Below are 25,046 nucleotides of genomic sequence, written 5' to 3'. Positions count from 1 at the left end.
TTTTTTCTACCACCTGAAGACAAACATTCAGAAACAGCTTTGTCACATTAGGCATATAAGCCTGAGGCCTATTGGTTGGAATGCAGAAGTGTTATCCACTCAGTAGACCATCCATACATCAGTGGTCCTAATGGGCACTTAAACGCCCATGACCTTCCAACTGTTCTTGGACTTTGCAACTACAACCTTAACTTGAGGATAATGTGGTTATCCCTATGCCTCCTGTGGTGTCCAGCTAACTTACCTTTCGTTGAAAGAGACTAGATAAAAGTTCCTTACATCACTGACAGGAATCGAACCCACGTCTTTCCAACCAAAGTTTCGTATATCAACTGAACTAAGGAGGTTCAAACTAAGTAGACCAGGCTAGATAATAAGATAGATGTAGGGTAAATACAGCAAATAATAGATTGTGAGAGAACAGTAGGTTATTCTTGTAAAGGGCCATTTGAATAAGGAAGCAAAATGTAGATTTTCTTCATGAGTGGGAATTATTATATTATTATTGTAGAATTTCTTAGCAGTGACATAATCTGGAGCACTGAAATCAATCTGAGACTTTTGATCTCTGAATAGGTGAAAGATCATTGGTATTAATTTTGTTCCAAAATGCAAATTAGACTATGTATGAAATAAGTATTATGACATTCCCTGTTTTAGAATGAAATGATACATGTATTCCTGTCTCATCACATGTGGCTTATGCTGCTGGACAAGGTGAAGAACTAAGTATACCTATAAAATTGATTCTAAATCTGTAAAAATAACATATGGAGAACTTATAGGTGTCAAAATAGGTATTATCATAGGATGTCATAAGTGGCCTATCGGTTTGTAAACACTGGCTGAATACTTTAATCACTCAACTCTAGGCAATGCAGTTACTCAATGGAAATATGAGGCTAACACTTCAGCCATAAAATGAACAGGAAGATCAAGGGTAGTACAGAAATCACAGCAATCCAATATGAAAATACTCATTCAGGATTCAGAGCTGCTACACTGGGTTTGGGTTAGTAGGACCATGTAAAGAGGTTTGGAGTCTAGGTTTTCATGGAAGGGTAGCTGCACATAAGATGGACATTAATCATGACAATTAACAGCATAAGACTACACTTGTGTGAAGCACTTCATTACATGATGTGGTGAATTGTGCTACACTTTTTTTTATGATTGGATGAGTTAGTGTGAATGTGGTGGATGGCTGAGAAATGGCTTATCTCTCGAAGTCTAGCGATATTACTTATGGTATGGATTCAGATCTTTATTTGTAGTTCCTGGAAGGATGAACATCAGTGGATATGCAGCACTTTTGTATAATTCAGTGCTTCTTACACTGTGGCAGTTTTTTGGAGTAGACTCATGTCTCTTTGAACACTACAATGTAATGTTCATGGTCTGGTGGTAATACCTGACTCATATTTTCACAAACTGAAGAACATGCCTTTGCAGACTGGAAAGTGTGATTGGGACCTCAGCACACCAGTGACACATGTGCAATTTAGATTTCTATGAAATACAGTACTGTTCCAATACTAATTTTAACATAGTGCATGTTATTGCCTCTTAAATTAGCTTCTTATTGATTTGTAAGACTGAAAAAATAAAAAATTCTCAAAAATGTAAGTCATTACCATAGCTCCCTCTACTATTATCTCAAATTTTGTCACCTCTCAAAAATATGAATGAGGTAGTCACATCACAGCCTCACCAGAACAGACTTACCTTACATATTACAGAAAAAAGCAATAAATTTTTTCCTTGATAGAAATATATTCCCAAATCTAATCACTGTGCTTTCTTTGCAATTCAAAGAATACTTGGCTGATATACATACTTCACTTTGTATATTTTCGGTAAGCACCTCCATACCACAGTTGAAAGAATAATGGTACATTGAACCCTTCAATTGGAACCCAAGTTCAATTCTTGTTATGATAAAAGCAATCTTTACATGGACTTTTTCAACTGAAGGTGAGTTAGCCAATCTTACATGGAGGTAGCAGGATTATTTTTTTCCAGAAACTCTGGTTTTTCATCCTGCATGCAGACAAATCAGTCAGGTATATATATAATATACAGACAAAAAAAGTACTTTTAGCAGGTGGTAGATGACATTATTGCCAGCTTGGTTGGCCGAGTGGTTAGCGTATCTGCTCTCCAGCCAAAAGGCTGCAGCTTCGAATCCCACCATGGACATGGATGTTTTTGATTGTCTGTGAAAATACTAGTGGTGGTGGTGGTGGTGGGCAGTAGATGGTGTTGGTGTAGATGATGCGGTTATCTGTAGTTGGTGGATTGAGTGATGGAGACAGAGAGTTGTAGAGTAGGCACCCTCCCTTGATGAGTCTTTGGTGGTGTCATGTAATAATAATAATAATTATGTGTAGATGTTGGATGTTGGCATAATATAAAGATGGAGGATTAAGTAGTGCAGCCAGTGGGTTGTGTGAAGTTGCATGCCCTCCACCATTGGGTCCTTGCAGATCACTTACTAACAATGATAATTACCATATCCCAATCACATTGCTCATCATGGGTAGTCTATCCTAATGTGTTTCTTTTTCTATACTCATCCTAATGGTTGCTGGGGTTGGCAATATTACTTGACTAGGGGATAATTATAGAACATTGTGGTTTCGCATTGCCTTCCTTGTCCAATAAATGTTTTATGTCCATAGATATGTGTGTGTGTGTTTTCACAGGGCCGTTATTATTATTATTTCTGACATCCATGGAGTCAAAGACTCATCATGGCAGGTACACACTATGTACACAATGCTCATCCAACTGTGTTTAAACTGATTCTATGTGTCACCTTCACAACACACTCAGGCAATTCATTCCCCTCACCAACTCTCCATGCAAAGAACCTGCTCCTCACATCTCTTCTCACACCCTCCTTATACAGTTTCCAGGAATGACTGCTGGTTTTGCCCTCCCCCCTCCCATTCTATGAAAAATCTCTTCCATGTCAACCTGATAACAACCCCTGACTAGCTTATATGTCTCAATCATATCCTCCCTTCTCCTCCTATTCACAAAGCTTTGCAGCGTACATTCTCTCAATCTGTCTCATACTTCACATTCCAAAGACGACTGACCACCTTTGTGAATGTTCTTTAAATCCTTTCTCACATATCCCCATTACCTAAAAACCCGGTGTTGAGGATATGTTGGAAAACCCAGAAATTTTGCAAATGAAAGCTTTTTGCAAAATTTAAGTATGCCACTATATATGCATCTCCCTTGTCCAAAACTTTGTTATAGTACATAAGTAATTTAGTAACACCAAATCTGTGCACAATAATCTTATATAAGACCTGATAAAGGCCTTATACAATGACATCATACCGATTTATTTCTGCATGTGAGGATCCTCTGCATCATTGCCATTATCCTATGTGATGTCTTCAAAACTTTTGCAATGTGGCCCCTGAATTCACGTCCTTGTCCATCATCACTCCCAGATCTCTCATCTACTCTACCTCCTTTAAAGTTTCCCCACCAAGTGTATACTTTGCGTCCCATCATTGCTTACCAAATTTCAAAACCTTACACTTTGCAACATTGAACTGATAGTTCCACTTACCTGTCAATTCATACAATCTATTCAAGTCCTCAAACAGCTGCATATCAGCAGTTAAACCCATCCCAGTATCATTAACATACAAATTGAACAACAATGATCTCAAAACTGACCCCTGCAGCAGACCACTAGTGACCTTCCTCTTTTGAGATACTGCATCCCCATATACAAATTTCTAATACCTTGCAACCAGTCACTGATTCAACTCCACCATATCTGTTATTCATATCCACCATTTTCAATTTATTTAACAGCTTGTTATGTGGAAGTCTCACAAAAGCTTTTGCAAAATCTAAGTATACCACTGTATATGCATCTCCTCTGTCGAAAACATTTGTCACCTTGTTATAGTACATAAGTAAGTTAGTAAAACGTGATCTCCCTGTAACAAACCCATGTTGATTACCACAGAGAATACCACTATTATCAAACCATTTCTGTATCCCACTTCTCACCAATCTGTCTAATACCTTCACCACAGCTCCAGATATACAGATTGGCCTATAATTTGTAGCCACAGACCTATAACCACCTTTATGCAGTAGAACAATTTTATCTTCTTTCAACTCCCTTGAAAGAATCTTATTAAACAAGCATGTCAATGCTACTGCCAATTCCCTGGAACATTTTCTTAAGATGCATGGCCTCCACATTGCATCACATTGCCTCAAAAGTAGTCTTTCAAGAACTCAAGAAATTCATTTTCCTTATTCTCAATTGCTGTCTCTTCATTTAGATCTCTACTGTCATAATTAAAATTGCCCATAATAATTACCCTTTCTTTGTTCACTAACCCAAGTTGTTTATACATTTCTTAATCACCACCCTCCACATTCCTGGCCTATAGCAACATCCAACTAAATATGTCTTCCTGTCAACCTCCACATTGCATCGCCTTGCCTCATAATCATTGCCACTATATTTCCACTCTTTCATGTCTACCTTATGTGGACATAATTCCCCTGCTATCATCAGCAGCACTTTCCCTTCCTTCTTGTCCTTTCTATCCTCACATAAAACGCTGTACCCTTCCATTTTTGTTCCTGTTAGGATATCATCTTAGCCAGAGTCTGTTGTGGATGCTATGACGGTGAACGAGTTCAAGGCAAGGTATGATAGATACTGTGAGAATGTAATCGCATAGTTGTGTGGACATGATGTTTAGGGCCTCCCTCGATGAGTCTAAGGACTCCTGGAGTCGCCCGAAATAATAATAATAATAATCTTCATTAAACCATGTTTCACTTATTCCAACAATTTTGAGACAAATAAACTAAATCAGTGAAACCTTTCATTTCCTTTATTTCTGATACTTCTGGCATTTGTAAATAAACACAACAGTTCACTTTTAGGTTTATAATCAATCCTATCCAAGCCATGTTGGTTGTGATTTCTCCATCACACCTGCCCTTGGCCAGTCATCTTTATCACAGTTTATCATATATGAGAGTGTGCTGAAAAGGTGTGATAATCACCATGAAGGAATTGAGATAGAAATATGTAACTTATACATTAGTCTACATATTCCCTATGAAGTGATGTACAATTATTACAATGCTGCCAATCTGAAATCAATTTTATGTGTAAAGTTTTATATATATATTTATTTATTTGAGATAAATACGTTCAGCAGGAGTTCTGTGTGTGTAGTCCAGCATACTACCTCTAATCTGTAACTCAGCTCTTTCTGTGTTTGCTGCAGTATATCCAGAGTAATTGGAGTTATAGCATCTTAATTTTGTCTTCTGATGCTTGTAGTAAAGTCATTTTGATGTGTGCTCTTTATCGTTTTTCTACATAACTCCCATAAACTAAAGACTAAGATCATACTCATGAGATTGATTGGAATTTTTTTATTTTATGTTTAACCATTTATTTTAGAGTTCTTGTGTATCTTGTAGACTTTATTTTTCACTGTTCCCAGTTTCTTTAAATGTATTATACCACTGCTTAATATATTTATCATCAGATGGATTAGGTTGATAGACTTTACCAAAATTCTTATTCCCCACAAATTACTAACTCCAGTTTTGTATACCATAAACTCATAATTTTTTTGTTTACTGTCATCATCTTGAGTACCTTCCACAATGAGTAATTTACTCTGTGGAGATCTGGTGATGATAATATTGACAGCTACTGATTTGGATGAGTGGATCCAAAGCTGTTTGAGTAGATCAACCATCTTAGGTTTGGTTAATTGACAATCAAAGATGAATGTGAAAAATATTGCCCATTTAAAATACTGGCTTTCCTTTGTGGAAACGTTGATATCCTCACTTCCAGAAATGTGCTTCCCTCCATTCTATAAATAATATCTTGTGTGTTAATCTGGTAAGTTTTCACTACCTTGTACATCTCTGTTATATTATCCCTTTCCTTCCTGTCTGCTGTCTCACAGATTACATTCCCGCAATTTGTCATTCTAGCTAATGCTAATGCTTCAAAGATCAGATATTGCCTTAGTTCCAGGAAGTAGTTTCCACAATTAAGTGTCAAGGATCCACTTATCTGTGGATTCTTTCTAGAGTTTCCTTGTTATTCTGAAAGCTAGTAGATTAGCTCATAGCAGTCTGAATGTGGTCATTCAAGTTTTATGCTCCACTTGTCATAACTCCAGGAATTTTAAACCATTTATAAACATTCTCGTAGACAGGCTTATACATTGGTTATGCATTTCTAAATCACTTAGGGAATTGAACAACGTAGATCTGAATATAAATTAAATTATGGATAGGAGGGTGGTTGACGGAGAGATATCAGAGAGTGGTTTACTCAGGAGTAGAGTCCACAAGACGGCCTGTGACTAGTGGTGTACCACAAGGATCTGTTCTTGGACCACTGCTGTTTAATTTGTTCATAAATGATATAGGAAAGGATCTGAGAGGAACAGTTCATTTGTTTGTGGATGATGCGAAGTTGGGTAGGGCAATAGTGAATGCAGATGACGTCAAAATTTTGCAGGATGATTTGGATAGATTGGAGGTCTGGGCTAGGGAGAATGGATGTCAATTTAATGTGGCAAAATGTAAGGTTATGCATTTTGGGGTGAAAAGATTGGAGGCAGTTTACTGCATTGGTGGAACCGTGCTCCAGGAAATTGATGAGGCACGAGATTTAGGAGTGTTGGTGGATAAGGAATTAAAATTTAGGGGACACATTGCAAAAGTGGCCAAATCAGCTCATCAAATCACTTGGTTGCTGAAGAATACGTTGACAAGCAGAGACAAGCAGGTTATTGTTCCTCTGTATCGAGCCTTGATAAGACCTCATCTCGACTACTGTGCTCAGATTTGGTCACCTAGGTTTCTTCTTGATGGGGAGGAGGTGGAGAGGATCCAGAGGCGAGTGACCAAGATGATAGCAGGTCTGTGGAATGAACCGTATGAGAATAGGTTGAGGATTTGTGGGTTGCAAAAATTGGTTGATAGGCGGAGGAGGGGAGATATGATTGAGACATTCAAATTACTGAAGGGTTTCTATAAAATTAATTCAGAAGATATTTTTGAGAACAGGGCTGGTTGTGGGAGGACTAGGGGACATCCATGGAAACTGGGCAAAAGTGTGGTTAGTAAAGGTGTTAGAGCTGGGTTCTTTACTTTTAGAGTAGTGAATGAGTGGAATGCGCTCCCTGAGTCTGTGGTGGATGCTGTGACAGTGAATGAGTTTAAGGCGAGGTATGATAGATACTGTATGAATGTCGAATAGTTGTGATGAAAATGATTTGGGGCCTCCCTCGATGAGTCTAATGACTCCCTGGAGTTGCCCGTAATAATAATAATAATAATAATAATAATAAAATTATACTTTAATAAATATTTCCGACATTTCGTAAACGTCACATTGCCATTTTCAAAAGGAACTTACAAAAAGGCACGTGCATGCAGGCACTACAACACAGTAACTGAGAATGAAGATATGAAGCTATCATTCTCCTAGAAGTCCTGATGGTGCCCTCTAACGGGCTAAGTAGGTGTTCTTGGCCGTTGGGCTGAAGGTCTGCTGATGTATGCCTTCCAAATTTGGGGCAGTCGCATACAACCAAATTTGTTGAGGTTTGGGGAGTTTCTTAGTGCTGAGGCTGATTCCATAAATAGTCTTTCAAATTTATATTTGCTACAGTGTATTACTGTAGCTTTCTTCCACCGTATTCTGTGACGTGTATCCAGAGCATGGTCTGCAAGACCAGAATGGCTGCGCTTGTGAAACCGGATGTAGTTCTTGTGTCCCGAAATTCTGATATTCGCTGTCCTGCCTGTTTGGGACCTGGTATACACCAGGTAGGTCTAGGGGAAGTGGTTGGTCTTTGGTGGAGCAGATAAGGGATTTAATTTATTAATTTATATTTGGATCTACGTTGTTCAATTCCCTAAGTGATTTAGAAAAGAAAAAAAAAATTATAAACATTGTTTTTTTTTTTACTAACTAATTTTCCTTTTGATACTGTGAATTATGTATAAAGTGCCATTGTTTCATTGTGCCTGCAGGTTTCTCTTTAAGTATATAAGGTCTTCCTAATCCTAATCCTGTGGCCTCCTCTCTTTGAGAGGGTTGCAACTGATTACTAATGAGATATGATGCAAGGAGGTTTCCTGTTGCCTTCCTTGCCATAGATATTTATGACTGTAGCTGTGTGTGTGTGTGTGTGTGTGTGTGTGTGTGTGTGTGTGTGTGTGTGTGTGTGTGTGTGTGTGTGTGTGTGTGTGTGTGGGACTGGTTTGCCTGTTTTGAGAGATGAAAAACTCAAGTTACCGGGAGAAAAAACCCTCCACCTCCTATGAGATCAGTTAACTCACCTTTAAAGTCGAAAGAGACCAGATAAAGGTTTCTCATGTCATGGACAGGAATCAAACCCAGGTCTTTCTGACCAAAGAGCTTCATCTGTACTGACTGAGCTATGGAGACTCCATATAAGGCCTTATAAAGTAGAAAAATAGCTTTTTTTATCCTCATATTTGTCAATTGCAGTGAGGAAATCAGACTGCATTTCATATGCTCTGCAGGAACAGATAGAAGAATATATATATATATATATATATATATATATATATATATATATATATATATATATATATATATATATATATATCATAATATTAGAGTAAATGTTTACTCTAATTAAATGATACCTTCAAAGAATAACATGTAATATGTTTTTACTAGTGACTCTTTGTTTCAGACAGCAAAATATCTGCCCACATGCCTGTGTTGGGCAGCATCATAATGAAATTTACTGGTTTTGATATATATTGGATAGAGACCAAATTCAAGGATTTACTTGAAAGTTAATTTTGTTGAAAGGATGTATGTAAAACTACAAGACTGGTACTTATGGAACACTTGGGAGATAGCTTGGAGCTGTAGCATGAAAGTTGGATGAAAAGGACATGAAAGAGTACTTTAAAAGAATCAAAGATGATAAAGATGACATGAAAACTGAAACCAAAGATATTCTTGATATCTGGAGTAATTACTTTGAAAGACTTTTACATGAAACAATCAGTGACAGAATAATAGTTCAAGAGGAATGCAGTCAAAAATACTTCATCAATACCTGAGGTAGTAAAAAAGATATCAGAAGCCTGAAATGTATAAAGGAAGCTGGAGTAAATGATATTCAACCAGAAATGCTCAAATATGGAAGTATAAAAATTTTACAGTAGCTGCACTGCATAATTCAAAAGGCCTGGTCAGAGGGTTTAAACCTAGATGATTGGCACTAACATAGTGCCCATTTATAAAAAAGAGAAATATAACTGAAAATTTCAGAGGAATTTACTTGCTGCTGAGTGTTGCTAGTAAGATGTATGAAAATATAATCGAGAAGAGGCCAAAAAAATGTGTGAAAATTCAAGTTGGAGGCAAAAAAATTGGGTTCACGCCAAATAGAAGTTGTCAGGATCAGATTTTCACTTTGCAAGAAATAGTTGAGAAATCCTGAGAAAATAACAACGATCTGTACTCAATTTTTGTAGATCTGGAAAAAGCACATGACCATGTGCCAAAGGAAAAGCTGTTTTGAATAATTGCTAAAATTATATGGTGTAAATGAACATTATACAGAGCAGTTTTTATTTTCTTCCTGTTTTACATTTAGCATACTATATCATGCAGCTTTTAAAACTGCCTATGACAGAACAGGGCGGTTAATCCTTATTTTCATAGTCTCTTATGTCTGTATATTGCATGCATTCATCTGGCCAGGTCACCTGTTTTGCAGGATGAAAAAACTGACTTTGCAGAAGTAAAAAACTTTGCCACCTCCATATCAGACCGGCTAACTCATCATTCAGATAGAAAGCCTCAATAAAGGTCCTTCACATCCTAGATGGGATTCAAACTGGTCTGTCCAACAAAGGGCATTGTGAAAACTGACTGAGCTATGGAGGCTATATACAGAGCAATACATACAATCTATATTTAGGTCAGCTTCCTCACCTTCTTGTGGTGCACCCTGTTGGGTATCTACCTGGATATTGAATGAACGAGGATGGGCTGGCAGTTTGGGATTTAGCTGACCAAATTGTATTCTTATTGGCTTAAACCAAAATACAAAATGATGGTATAGTTCACCCACCAATTAGAGATCCCTCGACACTTCTGCACATGTCAGAAAAAGGAGAATCCATTCCGATATTAGGGTAATCATTCTGTCTTCTGGGATGAGTTTGTTTATTATTACAGGTCGGAAAATTTAGCTTTTATTTTACGAACATTGCTGTTTTTAAAGTGTAACTATTTTGCTTGTGTAACAGTTGGAAAAATGTACGTAGAGTATTAACAAAATTAAAAAAGGTATAGCATAAAACAAAAATTTAACTTAGTTTATTTTTAAGAAAGTTTCTATAAAATAAAAATAATTATACAGAAAAACAGAAATTTTTTCAAATGAACTTAGATATTCTAAACTTACAGTTGAGAGAACTGAGACACTTTAATGTCTTAAACCGATTAATTATTTATGACTTGTTATGACTCTTTTAACAAACCCATGCAAAAAAAATGTTGGAAAAAAATACCATTGTCAAATCTTTTTAATCTTCAGAGTCATCTGAATCGGTGTCCGAATTGCCATCACTTTCACTTAAACTGATCACCAAAGGTTCGCTATCAAAGGTTCGTTATCAATCCAAGTTTCATCTGGATACACAATCGGTCTTTTCTCCTTCCTGAAACGTCTTATTGCTCTCCAATACTGCATTCTAGATAAAACAATGTCACTTTGCTCCATGATAAGTTTCCTTTTATTCTGGGACTTTTTAAAACAAAATCAGATTTCATGAAGTTTTTTCTTTAAAGTTTCTCTTTTCCAAAGAAGAACAGTTGGCACTCTTTTCTCGACCACGTAAAATTCGTGAATAGTTCTTCTTAATCATTAATCTTCTTAATCATAGTTCTTCAAAATCATCCAAAGCTATGGTTTCGATGGTTTTCTTTCTCTGCCGCTTTTTTTTTAGGAGATTTAAAATTCTTTTAACAGTAGACACCGATACACCTGCAATTGCCCTTGCACGTTTTATGACTTGAGAAAGAGGAACAAGGAGATGGCCTTCTGACGATTCTTTTTCGCAGAATGTCAGCACATTATTCAATACTCTTTAGCAAGAGCTACTGAAACATTTAACAAGAGAACTTGTTGACTGTACTGGATCCATCATACAAATTAATAATAAAAAAATAATGCAAAAAAGCGACAACAAAAATCTAGCTAGTACTAATACAGTGACAGACAAGAAAGCGTGATTTTGCATGTTGGCAACCAATTCGTACATCCTTCATTTCTTTCTCCCCTTCAGCATTAATTGACCATTCTTGGCAAAATTCCAAGGAGAGACCTGAAACCGGTGCGTGAACTATACAACATGATGGAATTTCATGCCAGCTGGGGCATTGCCCTGTTAAACAAGGCCCCGTTGTTTTGCCAGAGAAAAGTCAGCTATTGGGAAAAATCCTAAAACACACCCCAACTCAACATTCCCAGAGTTAAAGATCAGTACTGTCAACATAAGTAGCCTGAATGGCAAAGAAATGGAGCTAATATGATATGAGCTAATGGAGCGAATTAGATAAGTACCAGATCGACATAATAGGGGTGACTGAAACAAAAAACACAAAAACTGGTGAGATCTTTCTGAGCAATAAATACAAAATACAAGTAATGACAATCAAGGAAAAGAAGGATTAGCCATAGTATTCCACACTAAATAAGAGGCTAATCTTCTTGAATGGCAGGCAATCTCATGTAGAGTGATGTGGGCAAATATGAGAATGGGGAACCGGACAATGAGACGTATTTGTGCCTATGGTCTCACAGAAGGTTCTACTAAGGTAGAAGTGGAGGAATTTTTTGAGGCAAACTGACACAATGAAAAATGAAAAGTTGGTCCTTGTTGGGGATCTAAATAGCAGAGACATACAAAAATATTTTGGGAAAATTTGGCGAAAAGAGCAATGCTAATAATAATGGCAAATACCTTGGATTTCTGCTCAGGACATGGACTGGTTATTACTAACACCATGTTCCAACATAAAAATGTGCACAAATTCACATGGAAAGAAGCAAGGAATAAGAAAAGTCTCATTGACTATGTTATTGTCGATAGTGGTGTTTTCTCCTTGGTGCAGGACACCAGAGTGTACAGAGGATTTGAAATTGGAAGTGGTCACTATTTAGTCTTGAGCAGGATAAAATTGAATTTCATATTGAAAAGAAGAACATGTAAGAAAGTTTTAAAGCGAATAAAAGTTGAGCAGCTCAGAGATGTGAACTGTAGAATAAAATACACAAAGATTATTGAAGATAAAAATGAAAGAGTTTGAGAACAGGAACCAAACCTTTGAGATTCAGTGGCAAGTTGTGAAGAAAACTCTGATTGATTCAGCCAGAGAGGCATGTGGTGAGGTTGTCTGCAAGGATAGAAAAATAAGAACTCCATGGTGGACACAGGAAGTTAAAGAGGCAGTGAAGGAAAAGAAGAAAGCATATCAAAAGTTCCTGGCAAATAAGTTAGCTTGTGCTCTTAGAGAATACAGAGACAAATGTAAGAAAGCTAAACACCATGGGAAGTTTCTTACAAAAGTCATGGGAAGACTTTGGTAAGAACATAGAAAATAAATATCAAGAAAGTGGCAAGATATTCTGGAGGTTGTTGAAGAAGCTCAGAAATGGAGGAAAGAGGTAAAAGGAATTAAAGATGATAAAGGTGACATGAAAACTGGAGATAAAGATATCCTTGAAGAATGGAGTAATTACTTCGAAAAATTGCTAAATGAAACAAGCAGAGATAGCAAAGCGGAAAAACACTCAACAGGCATACAGTCAGGAACACATATCCATACTTGAAGTAGAAAAAGCCATCAAAGGCTTGAAATGTGGAAAGGCAGCAGGAATAGATGATATTCGACCAGAAATGCTGAAGTACTTCTTCAGCATTTCTGTAGAACACTGAGGTTCTACAGAAAACAGTGGAGATCAGGAGAGAACCAGAGGTCATCCCTGGAAACTATATAAAGAGGGTGTGAGTAGGGGAGTGAGAAGCAGGTTTTTTCATGCAGAGTTTTGAATGATTGGAATGCCTTGCATGAGAGTGTGTTTATCCTATAACAACCCCTTACTAACTTTAGGTCTCTATCATGTCTCCCCTCTTCCTCCTGTCCACCAGACTCTGCAAGTTGTATCTTCTCAATCTTTCCTCATACTTGACATTCCAGAAGTTAGAAACTACCTTAGTCAGTCTGGATCCTTTCCATCAACTCCTCGTCCTTCTGAAAACCAGGTGATGAAAGCTGGGCACATTAGTCCATATGTTGCCTAATAAAAGCCTTATACAATGGAACAAGAATCTCCCTACTTCTACAAGTCAGTGTCCTCTGCATCATTCCCAGAAGCCTTTGTGTTGTCTTCACAATTTTAGTCTGGGGGTGATAGTGTTTTCTCCACTATCACCCCCAGATCTCAAATTTCTTCCACCTCCGACAGTCTATCCTCACCAAACATAAATTCTGCATCCCATCTTTGTTTTCCAAATTTTAAAACCTTACATTTTGTAACATTGAACTCACATCCCCATTCCTGTGCCCAATCACTCAATTTATTCAAGTCTGCTTGTAAGGCCACAACATCTTCTCTACTCTTCATCGTTCATCCCAACTTTGCATCATCTGCAAACAATTGAATATCCCCATCCAAATCTTCGCCGATATCATTAATATACAAGTTAAACAGTAATGGCCCTAAAACAGACCCCTGAGACACGCTGCTAGTGACTTTCCGTTTCCTGGATGTCGCTTCTGCATACACAACTTGTTGATACCTGTCAGATAGCTAGTCTCCAATCCAATGCACCAATCTAATATCCAACCCCATGCTCTCTAGTTTGACTATCAACTTATCATGTGGTAATCTATTAAAAGCCTTTGCAAAATCTAAGTATATCACTGTGTATCCTTCTCCTCTGTCCAAGGAAGCTGTCACCTTATTGTAATAAGTAAGTAGATTACTAAAACATGACCTCCCTTTAGCAAATCCATGCTGTCTATCAAAGATAATACCATTGTTGTCAACCCAATTCTGGATCTTAGTTCTCACAAGCTTCTCCAACAACTTAACTACAACACCTGACACACAGATAGGCTTATAGTTTGTTGCTTGAGTTCCATCACCTCCTTTATGAAGTGGCACAATCTTGTCCTCCTTCCACTCCTTAGGAACTTGACCCAGTGCAAGACTCATATTAAAAAAATATGTCAAGGCTACCATCAACTCCCTGGCACATTCCTTCAGAATACGTGGTGATATATTATCAATTCCCACACCCTTATTTACATCTAGTTTTCTCAACTCCCCATTCACCTCTTGCTCACTTACAGTCAGTCTCTCCTCCCCATCATCAACTGCTCTCGATCTCTCCATGAATCTTTATACCATTTTCTCCAATCAGTGTCATCCTTCCATAATCATTCTTTCTTTTGCTGGCTACATATCGAAAGAACTCCTTAGAATTCTTTTTGGCTTGATTAGCTAACTGCTGTTCATACCTCACTTTAGCTACCCTCACCAACCAAGTCACCAACCTTGCTTGGTGGTCTTTGTAGTCCTCATGGAATTGGTTATTTCCACTTTGCATGCATAATCTCTTTATTCATCCATTTCACACCTACCTTCTTTAATCTTCTCACCCTTGGAATATATTTAGACATTGCATCTACTAGATAGTTTTTGTAAATCCCCCAAGCTACACCGATCTCTTTTCCAGCTAACTCCTTATTCCATGCTACACTCGCAAGCTGTCTCCTGAGCTCTTCATAATCACTCCCCCCTTGTAGTTTCATATATATATATACCCTTTTCTTACAGAGGTCCTCACCCTGCTGGCAATCACCCAGGTATATTATTATTATTATTATTATTATTATATTATTATTATTATTATTATTCCTAAACTTAGGCCTATTAGTTCCTTCCACATTCTCTTAATACGTGTGATATCCTAATCAGTCACACAATCTGATTAATTATTATGATTATTATTATCTGACCTCCATGGATTCAAAGAACTCATCATGGGAGATCTATATCTCCCATGATTGAGTTCATCTTAGGCATCTTTATCAACTTTTTATTAACATTATTTCTTATTCACCGTTTCGTTTACTAGCCACCTAACTACTGGAAACAAAACTCCCTAGAACTGTACTTGGTCTATTCTAGCAACTTCTTGTCATATTCCATTTGCTCTCTGGACTGCTTTCCTGCTTATTTCACTTCTTTCTATGCAGTATTTGATAAATGTTGTTTATTCATCTGCTTTATGTCTACTCTCTCTATCCTCCTAACACACAAATGCAGGCTTGCATAGCTGCTTTCCAGTGTCTTTGAAGATATGATTTTCTTTCCTCCTAGTTTCTAATATTACAATATATTCTCAAGCTGTTTCCTATGGTCTCTCATAATCACCTGCTAAGACAAACAAAGATTAATAACAGCAGAAATTAAGTTTATGAGAAAAACTGCAAAGTACACTCTATTTGATCACAAAAGAAATGAAGAAATTATGAAAGAATTAAACCAAGAATCAGTAATAGAAAAAATTAAAAAACATAAACATAAATGAATGGAACACATTCAAAGAATGAAAATAGAAAGATTACCAAAACAATCCTTAAAGTACAAGCCATTAGGAAAAAGAAAACCAGGACGTCCTCTTAAACGATTCAACGATGACTTCTAAGACCAGAACAAGCCATGCTAGGCCTAAATCCTTGATATGCATGATGATGATGATGATGATTTATAATATTTATTTATAACATCCTAAAGATGGAAGAGGACAGAGAGAAAAAGCAAGAAGCCAAGAGAGTTGTGGCACAGGCGATGGCCATGGCATATCAAGATCTGTATGATCAATTAGAAACAAAGGAAGGACAGAGAAAAATTTACCAACTAGCGAAATGTAGAAATAAAGCAGCAAAGGACATCTTACATGTGAGGCAGATCAAAGACACTGAAGGAAGAGTATTATGGAGGGATGACATAAGAAACAATGGAAAATATACTTTGAGGGACTTTTGAATGAGGAAAATGTAAGGATTCACAGAGAAGATGGGCAGCCTTCTGAGGGGATGGTGCAGAACATCAGTAGAGTGGAACTGACGGAAGCCATGAAGAGGATGAGGAATGGAAAATCGGTGGGCCCCGACAGAATTCCAGTGGAGGCATGGATGGCACTGGGGGAAGAGGGAATTGACCTGCTGTGGGACCTGTTCATGAAAGTTTGCCAACAGGAAAATATACCCGAGGAATGGAGGGAGAGTACTCTTGTCCCCATCTACAAGGGTAAAGGGGATGCACAAGACTATAAAAATTACAGAGGAATAAAGTTGATGTCGCACACAATGAAAATCCTAGAAAGTGTTTTCGATGGTAGATTGAGGAAAGAGGTGGAGATTGCAAAGGAACAATTTGACTTCATGCCTGGTAGATCAACAACAGATGCTATCTTTGGGTTATGGCAGATGATGGAAAAGTATCGAGAGAAACAAAGGGAGCTACATCTGACATTTATTGATCTGGAGAAAGCATACAATAGAGTGCCAAGGCAAGAAGTCTGGAGGTGTCTGAGGTAGAAGAAGGTTCTGGAGAAATATGTCAGGTTGGTGTGGGAAATGTACAGAAATGTGAAGACAAGTGTTCGGACCTGTCTGGGACAGACAGAAAGTTTTCAAGTAACAGTTGGCTTGCATCAAGGGTCAGCATTAAGTCCGTTTCTGTTTAATATTGTGATGGAGGTGGTAACAGAGGAGGTGAGAGAAGATGCACCTTGGGCAATGTTGTATGCAGATGACATCTTGCTGTGTGCAGATTCAAGAGAAGAAGCGGGAACTAAACTGGAAAGATGGAAAAAAGTACTGGAAGAGAGAGGTATGAGACTGAGCAGAAGTAAGACAGAGTATATGTGTTGCACAGTGGGCAACAGACAGGAGACAGATCTGGAGCTGGAAGGAAATGCCATCAGGAAGGTGAGAGACTTTAGATACTTACGTTCAACAGTGGAAGAAGATGGAGGAGCTGAGAAGGAAGTGGGATGCAGGAATACAAGCGGGTTGGAGGAACTGGAGGGAGATGGCTGGAGTGTTATGCGATAAGAGGGTGCCGATCAAGCTGAAAGGCAAAATCTATAGGACAGTAGCGAGGCCAGCTATGACATATGCTATAGAAACTGTGGCCCTGAGGAAAAATAACATCAGCAGGATGGAAGTAGCAGAGATGAGGATGCTTAGGTGAATGTGCGGTGTGACCAGAAAGGATTGTCTGAGAAATGACAATGTCAGGGGAACAGTGAAAGTTACGAACTTAGGAGCGAAAATACAGGAGGCAAGGTTGAGATGGTTTGGTCATGTGATGAGGAGGGAGGACGAATATCTGGGAAGAAGGGTCATGCAGATGGATGTGCAAGGAAGGTGGAAGCATGGGCAGCCAAAGAAGAGATGGAGGGAGCTGGTAGAAGAGGACTTGAGGATGAAGAACTTGGATATGGTGACAGCCCAAGACAGGAAGGTGTGGAGGAGACTCATTATCAACAGTGACCCCACTTAAGTGGGAAAAGCTGCAGAAGAAGAAGAAGATTTATAACATCTTAAACAAATACTAAAATATAAGCCGATTGGAAAGATATGGCAGGGTAGGCCTCAAAAAAGGATATTGGATGGATAATGAGACCAGAACAGACCAATATGGTCTATACCTGTAATTAGTGTTATGATGATAATGATGATCATATATTTATTTATATATACATTTCTAATATTATTCAGTGTAAAATTGATTATTGTATTATTAAATTGATTTTCATTATATTGGTGTGAAAAAAAAAAATAGTAGTGAGAAAAATATTTATGCATTGTAACTCACCATTGAAGTTAGCTGAGCAAGGGAAGCAGCAGAAGGATGTCAACTTGTCGACGAAATGCTTACCATATTTACTTGAAAATAACTCGCTCTCACGTATAACTGTCACCCCTGATTTTATTTTATGAAAAAGACATTAAAAAGTGTTGCATATGCCTCGCACATGGAAAATGTTTAAACATGTTCACGTCGAGGTGATAATTAAACAACACGCCCTTCCCAACAGCCACTATACTGCAGATGCAAGAAAAACAAGTAGTTTTATTGTATCCCTGAATAAGGTCCAGGGGCTTTTGCAGTCTGTGTAATATATTTCTCAACAAATAGTGCAATTAGAGATAGCTGGAATAAAAACGCCGCTAACTAACGAATCACATGTCCCCTCTCACAGAAACTACGCTGTATAGACTCAAGCAAAACGATATGTTGCACCTGAAACACAGTATCTAACCAAAAACTCTTGTCCAGTTTTTCAATTACATGAAATAAGTGTTTGTTTTATTGCATTTGAAATTCTCGATGTCATTGACAGATCACAAAGGCTAACTTCAAATAAAATTCTACCAGGAATTGAAATATGCGATATAATGCATGTGTAAGTTCCTGTGCCAGCTCAAATGCTAACAAGCAGCAATAATATTCATTCAAAGGTTGAAACTTTGTGTGAGTTGAGCCCACCGATAAAGAGAAGTTCCGTCAGAACGATAAATGTCGTGAATGTGTTAAAACTGAGAAATGTATAGTGAATGTTGTTATGACAGTTTCACATGTTATGGAATTCGGTTGAAGAGAATTAGCATTTCAACTCAACAATTGTAGGTTGCCTTTGGGTCATGCGACCTTTTGTTAATACCGCACTAATCATATGCACATCTTAATAGTTGCTCTTTGGTGTAAAACAAAATTTTACTTGTATGTATTGTAACAATTAAAAAAAAAGGTTGAATAATTTATAAGCATATAAAAGGATATCACCTGTAAATCGTTGACATGCCAGCAAAATTCTCGGACATGCCATAGGGTTCGCCATCTATGACCTAGATGATGATCATTTCTGCTGAGTTGGGACATCTCGATTTGTTTCATAGATCACTGAAACCTTTTCATTTGAAATGCTATGATCTTATGATTTTCTATGAATATATATAGTTTTCATTTTAGTATTTAAAGTGTGAAGTAAAATAATGATGGCAGTTCTGAAACATAATAATCATGAATGTTGCTACCTTCAGTATGTATTATCATAGTGTTGTATGATATAAAAGACACAAAGTCTAAAGAGCCCATATACATCTGCCTTTTATTAGTGCATTTTAAAGTTTTCACCCTTAGCAATGTTTCAAACTCATTGGTGTTTTCAATAGTTTTATTTATTGGCTTTCTTCACTCGTAGGCTGGAATATTTTGGAAGTTAAAAAAAGAAAATTATAGTCAGAGAAGAGGAATGTCATCGATGAAAACATATGAATGGCTGATGAAACTTTGTAGGCATTGCTCACAAAGTATTCCTGGTGAGATTTTTAGAGGGTAGTTCACCATTGCTTTCCCTAATCCCCCAATTTTATCCAGGCTCAGGACTGGCATTTGGCTGGGATGTATTTATGACTGTAATCCATTTGTGTTTACTGGACCGGTTTGCCTGTTCTAGAGGACGAAAAACCCGTGTTTCAAGGTGAAAAATTCCCCTACCTCTGCATGAGACTGGCTAACTCACCTTTAGTCGAAAGAGACCAGATAAAGGTTCCTTCCATCACTGACGGGAATCGAACCCAGGTCTTTCCAACCAAAGGGCTTTGTCTGTACTGGCTGAGCTACGAAGGCTCTGTAGTGGTATAAACAGCAATATATTTTGAAAGTTAAAAAAGAAAATCATAGAGAAAAGGAATGTCATCTATGAAAACATTTGAATGGCTGATGGAACTTTAGTCATTTATAATTTTTAGATTTATGCCTCAGCAAATCACAAAATCTAATATCATGTTTCAGTTTGATTTACATACATAATGCACATACTTCTTCAAGATGACTTTAGAATACAAACAGACAATATTACTCCATGAAATAAAACTACAGGAACAATTAATAAAATATCATTTTAATTTCTAGATGCTGTTAACCAACTTATACAGAATGCTTGTTTATGATTAATGTCCCTGTTATGCTTTTTTACAGTGATGGAAATTGTCAATCACAAATATAGAAATATCTTTGGCATTGGACTACACTTTGGTTTAACAACAGCCAGTATTTTGCTACCAGGAATTGCTTATCTATTACGTCACTGGGTGTACATGCAGTTGGCTGTAACACTTCCATGCTTTTCTTTGATATGTATATATTGGTAAGAGCTAGTTAAATACTTCTTGAATAACTTATAATCTTATCTGATATTGTTACATATTTGAATTAGATTGAATATTAGCGACATATAAGATGAAGAGATGATCAACTTTCTTACTGTGATGAGCAGCTTTATTATCATTGTGGTCATCCATTGTTGAAGCTAGTTGTCTTCATGAACTAGATGATGGAAAACAAGAGATTTTCTCAGTAGGGTTTTTTTCTTCTTCTGAGTTACCAAGTTTTCCTTCTACAACTAGAAAACTCAACCAGAGAAAACATTCACATGCACAAGCAATTCAGTTAACACGACAGACATACCACATTAATATCCCATATCTTTAGTTACTGTATTACTAATATGATATTATGTGATCCTCCACATGTTGCTTCTGTTCCAGAAATGCATCACTCAAACACTTATGCTACCATGTACCAATTTCTATTTTGTCTTTCTTTAAACTAATTCACTAAAAATGAATTAGTTCAAACTTTAACCATACTTAAACCATACTCTTATTAATCTACTTTGAAGTATATTCATTGCTCTCTTTTCTTTTGCCATGTTTCTTCTGCATCTTTATCCTGTAAAATCTGAACTAATATGTTACTATTATATCTCTCTCTCTTTTTTTTTTTGCCTGTCAGCTAATTTTTAATCAAACTCACACACACACACACACACACACACACACACACACACACACACACACACACACACACACACACACACACACACACACACACACACACCGCCACCACCGCCACCACCACCACCACCAATCTCTCCATATAGGAGCATTCCACACACAAAACCATTGTGATCATATCCTCTGAATCTTCTCCACAAAACCCAGACAGCCAAATTGCTCCATATGTAGCAATCAGAGTATCAAAGTCTTATAAAAAGTGGTAAGAACTTCATTTCTATTTCTTAGTGTTTTTTAGCATCAAGCTGTGCTTTGTATTATTTTTCCCGCCTTTCTTAATATTTACCCATCATCCAAATCCCTAATCTCATCAATTACTTATAGTGCAGTTCATATACAATACACAGTTTGTAATCTTTTCAGCAAAAACTCAATGACCTTACTATTTGCATATTAAACAGGCAGATATCCCTTGCCCACTATGTTAGGCTGTTTAAATTCTCCTGTAGGATTTCTACATTATCTTCATAAACTATTGTGCTCAGCAGTTTAGCATGAAAGAAAGATCACATGGCAAGAAGGAAATTCAATTTATACACCTGTTGAGAGATAATTACTGAGACAGCATGTGATGGAGGGGACTAGGGGTGTGAGAGTATTAGATCTGGTCATAGGATCAGAAGCGGTATCCATAACCAAGATGGCCACATTCCCTCCAATTGGCAAAAAGTGACCATGTAATTACATATTTGGTTTAATCGTTTATCCAACTGTAAGCAAAGTTTGCACCTGAAATATTTTCAGAACTGGGGCTACTCGTGGTAAAGGTGGTATAAGTTCTGATGACTTGCCTTAGTATCCCATAATGCAAAGCATATATCCTCATTGGTATGTAAAATGCTATCTTCTTCTTCTTCTTCGCGTTATTCCCGCTTCCTATGCAGGGTCCGCGTGTTACTTAGATGCGACTACTTGTTAGTACTACTCCCAACCGACCCGTCGCCTGGTCTGCCGCTGGGGGGGGGGGAGAATATATTTTTGACTGTAGAGGTGTATGTTCACGGGGCCGGTTTGCCTGTTTGCGGGATGAAAAACGCCAGATAAACTGGCGGAAAAAACCCTACTGACCGCACCCAAGACCGGCTAACTTGGCTATGCCTGAGGAAGATCCTCAAATTCCTCACGTCTACAACGGGAATTGAACTTGGGACACTCCTTCCCCAGTCATATGGTTGCGAAGCGCAAAGCCATTAGGCTGCCCCAGTCCTGAAAATATTTCAGATGTAAACTTTGTTTGCTTACCAAATATGTAATTGAAAGCCAAGTATCATAGGCCAAGTGAAAAAGCTTCCATTGACCATGTGGTCTTGACTTGGAGATTGCAAAACATGAGGAATATTCGGTCAAGAAGGGGTATATGTGGTGTCATAATCACAAGACAAGTGATTATGACCAGCTTAGGAGAAAGCTTAAATCAGTGCTATGGCATAAAACACTGCAGGGTAACGATGTTAGTAGTGCATGGCAGATATTAAAGGTCATCTAGAGGGAGCAATAGTCAGTTGTATACTCATCCATCTAACTCATAACCTGATTAATCCTAGTTAAGGTAAGGAGGGTTAATCAGGTAGCAGTTTTTTGGATAAGTTATATCCTCCACAACATTTTCTACTTCTGCAGCTTATGCTTAATGATATTACTTATCCAACTAACTGCTACCTGGTTAACCCTCCTTACCAAGCAGGGCAAAGGAAATCTCAAAGAGTTCTTTCAAGTAAGAATGAGTGATGATGGTCACGAGGAGACAGAAGCAGATAAAATAGTTGAGTTACTGAGTGACCACTTTGCAAGGATATATCATCCTAATGAGTTACTTCTTTAACATATATGTGGGAAAAGAGGCAGATGAATTGGAGCTTCTTGGGATATTGCAGAATTTCAATGTAAATACAGCTGTGGGATTAGATGGATTATCAGCTAGGGTTTTGCGAGAATGTGCAAAGCAATTGCCAGTGCCTCTGATTAGGCTCTTTAATTTAAGTCTAAGTTCTGGTGGAGTCCAAGGGAATGGAAAAAGGGCAAGATAATTTCTTTGCGTAAGGGAGGTTCTAAGACTGCAGTAACAAATTATAGACCAATCAGTATCTCAGGAATGGTGGCAAAAGTACTAGTAAAATTGGTCAAAAAGAGAATTCAAGATTGGTGGATAAAAATATGGTATTGTGCGAGGTTAACATGGCTTTGTTGGTCATGTCGGAAGTGTCGGGCATGCCTTGGAAAATTTGAAAATTACTAACTTGTTATCATAGAGTAAGAGCTGAGTTATGGCTACACAATGATTTTGCTGGATGTTGCAAAGGCATTTGACAGAATACCATATCGTAATGTGTTAGGCAAATTAGAACAAATGGGGATGGATATGACACTGATTAAGTGGATAAGAGGGTGGCTACTGGACAGATATCAAAAAAGTGGTATATGGAGGGACAGAATGGAGGCAAAAACAGGTGACTAGTGGTGTGCACAAGGGTCAGTGCTAGGGCCATTGCTGTTTAATTTGCATAAGTGATATAGGGAATAACCTGAAAGGAAATCAGTTGTTTGCTGATGATGTAAAATTAGGTAGAGTAATAGCTATGATTTAAATAGGCTGTCAGTATTTCCACACTAAACTGACATCCATATGTCATATGGATGTCAGTTTAGTGTGGAAAAGTGCAAATTTAAGCATTTTGGGATAAATAGATTACAAGCTATGTACCACATTGATGGGACTGTACTTCAGGAAATAGATGAGGCTAGAGATTTTGAGGTGGTGGTAGACAGAGATTTAAATTTTAGAGGACATATTGCTAAAGTTGTTAAGGTAGCCCATAAGATTACTTGGCTATTGAAGAACACATTAATGTGTAGAGATATCAAGGCCTTATAATTGCTCCTCGTTATAAGGCCTTGATATGTTCACATCTGGATTACTGTACTCAGGTCAAGTGTCCTCAGCTTCTTTGGGATGAGGAAACAGTGGAGAAGATTTAGAGGTGAGTGACCAAGATGGTTGTGTGGAATGTTCCCTATGAGTATAGATTGAGGGTGTGTGGATTGAAAAAAGTTGGTTGACAGGAGAAAAAGAGGGGATATGATAGAAACATTTAAGTTGCTTAAAAATTTTTATAGGATTGATGCAGAGGGAAATGTTTTAGCACTTGGCTAGAGGGGCCAGAACAAGGGATCATCCCTGGAAGTTGCATAAAGATGTGGTTTAGTAGGGATGTGAGGACTAGATTTTTTTTTTTGCTTGGAGAGTTGTGAATGAGTAGAATGGACTTCTACTGATTCACATTTTTATTATTATTATTATTATTATCATTATTATTATTATTATTATATATTATAAATATTATTATTACAATAATAATAATATTAGCAAACAACTAGTATACCCCGCCACCACATACTGACAAGCTGGTAATTAAATTAGAATAGATAGGGTTAAATACCAGATTAATGAGTTAGAGAAGCAATTGGCTGTCAGATAGATATCAGCAAATTGTATATGAAAAGCGGCATCCTGAAAAAATAAAATCACTGGTATTGTGCTGCATGCAAGTACAAGGCATGTTAAAAATAAGACCAAACGTTTGCTATAAAGATTTATTGCCCATTTTACAACATTTTAAGCACTGTCCCCTTCAAAATAATCCCCTCTACTGGTGATACACCATTCCCAACATTTCCTCGATTGTTGGAATGTACCTTCTGTGATAGTGTGCAGTTCCCTCTATCTCATTTTCCTGGATCTCCTCTATGATTTGGAAACGATGTCCTTTCAAAATGGTTTTAAGTTTGGGAAACAGGAAAAAGTCTGGTGGGGCTAAGTCCAGAGAATAGGGTAGATGGGGCACAACGGATGTCATGTTGCACCACGACAATGCACCTTTACTGTCGTGGTGCAACATCCAAGTCTGGTTTTCCCACAATTTAGGCCTCTTCCTGCACACAGTATTCCTCAAATGTGTATCTATCTTTGTTTACCATCTGACCACATGGTACAAATTCGTAA

At 37.5% G+C, this 25,046-nt stretch overlaps 1 protein-coding gene across 2 annotated transcripts in view; it reads left to right on the top strand.

Annotated features, from left to right (window-relative positions):
• The window catches only part of LOC150096126 (organic cation transporter protein-like), a 156,005-nt gene that overhangs the window by 38,559 nt on the left and 92,400 nt on the right, over positions 1–25,046 (top strand). For both annotated transcript variants that reach the window (XM_090408869.1, XM_090408870.1), the window contains one exon: positions 20,169–20,337. In XM_090408869.1, the coding sequence (XP_090264995.1) occupies positions 20,169–20,337 (169 nt within the window). The remainder of the gene's footprint in view (positions 1–20,168; positions 20,338–25,046) is intronic.

Source organism: Typopeltis vanoorti, chromosome 19, assembly GCF_054136105.1.
Source record: "Typopeltis vanoorti isolate ZY-2024b chromosome 19, IOZ_Tvanoo_1.0, whole genome shotgun sequence".
Taxonomy (NCBI): domain Eukaryota; kingdom Metazoa; phylum Arthropoda; class Arachnida; order Uropygi; family Thelyphonidae; genus Typopeltis; species Typopeltis vanoorti.
The sequence above is the reverse complement of the archived record's forward strand: the minus strand, read 5'-3'. Positions and strand labels throughout refer to the sequence as shown.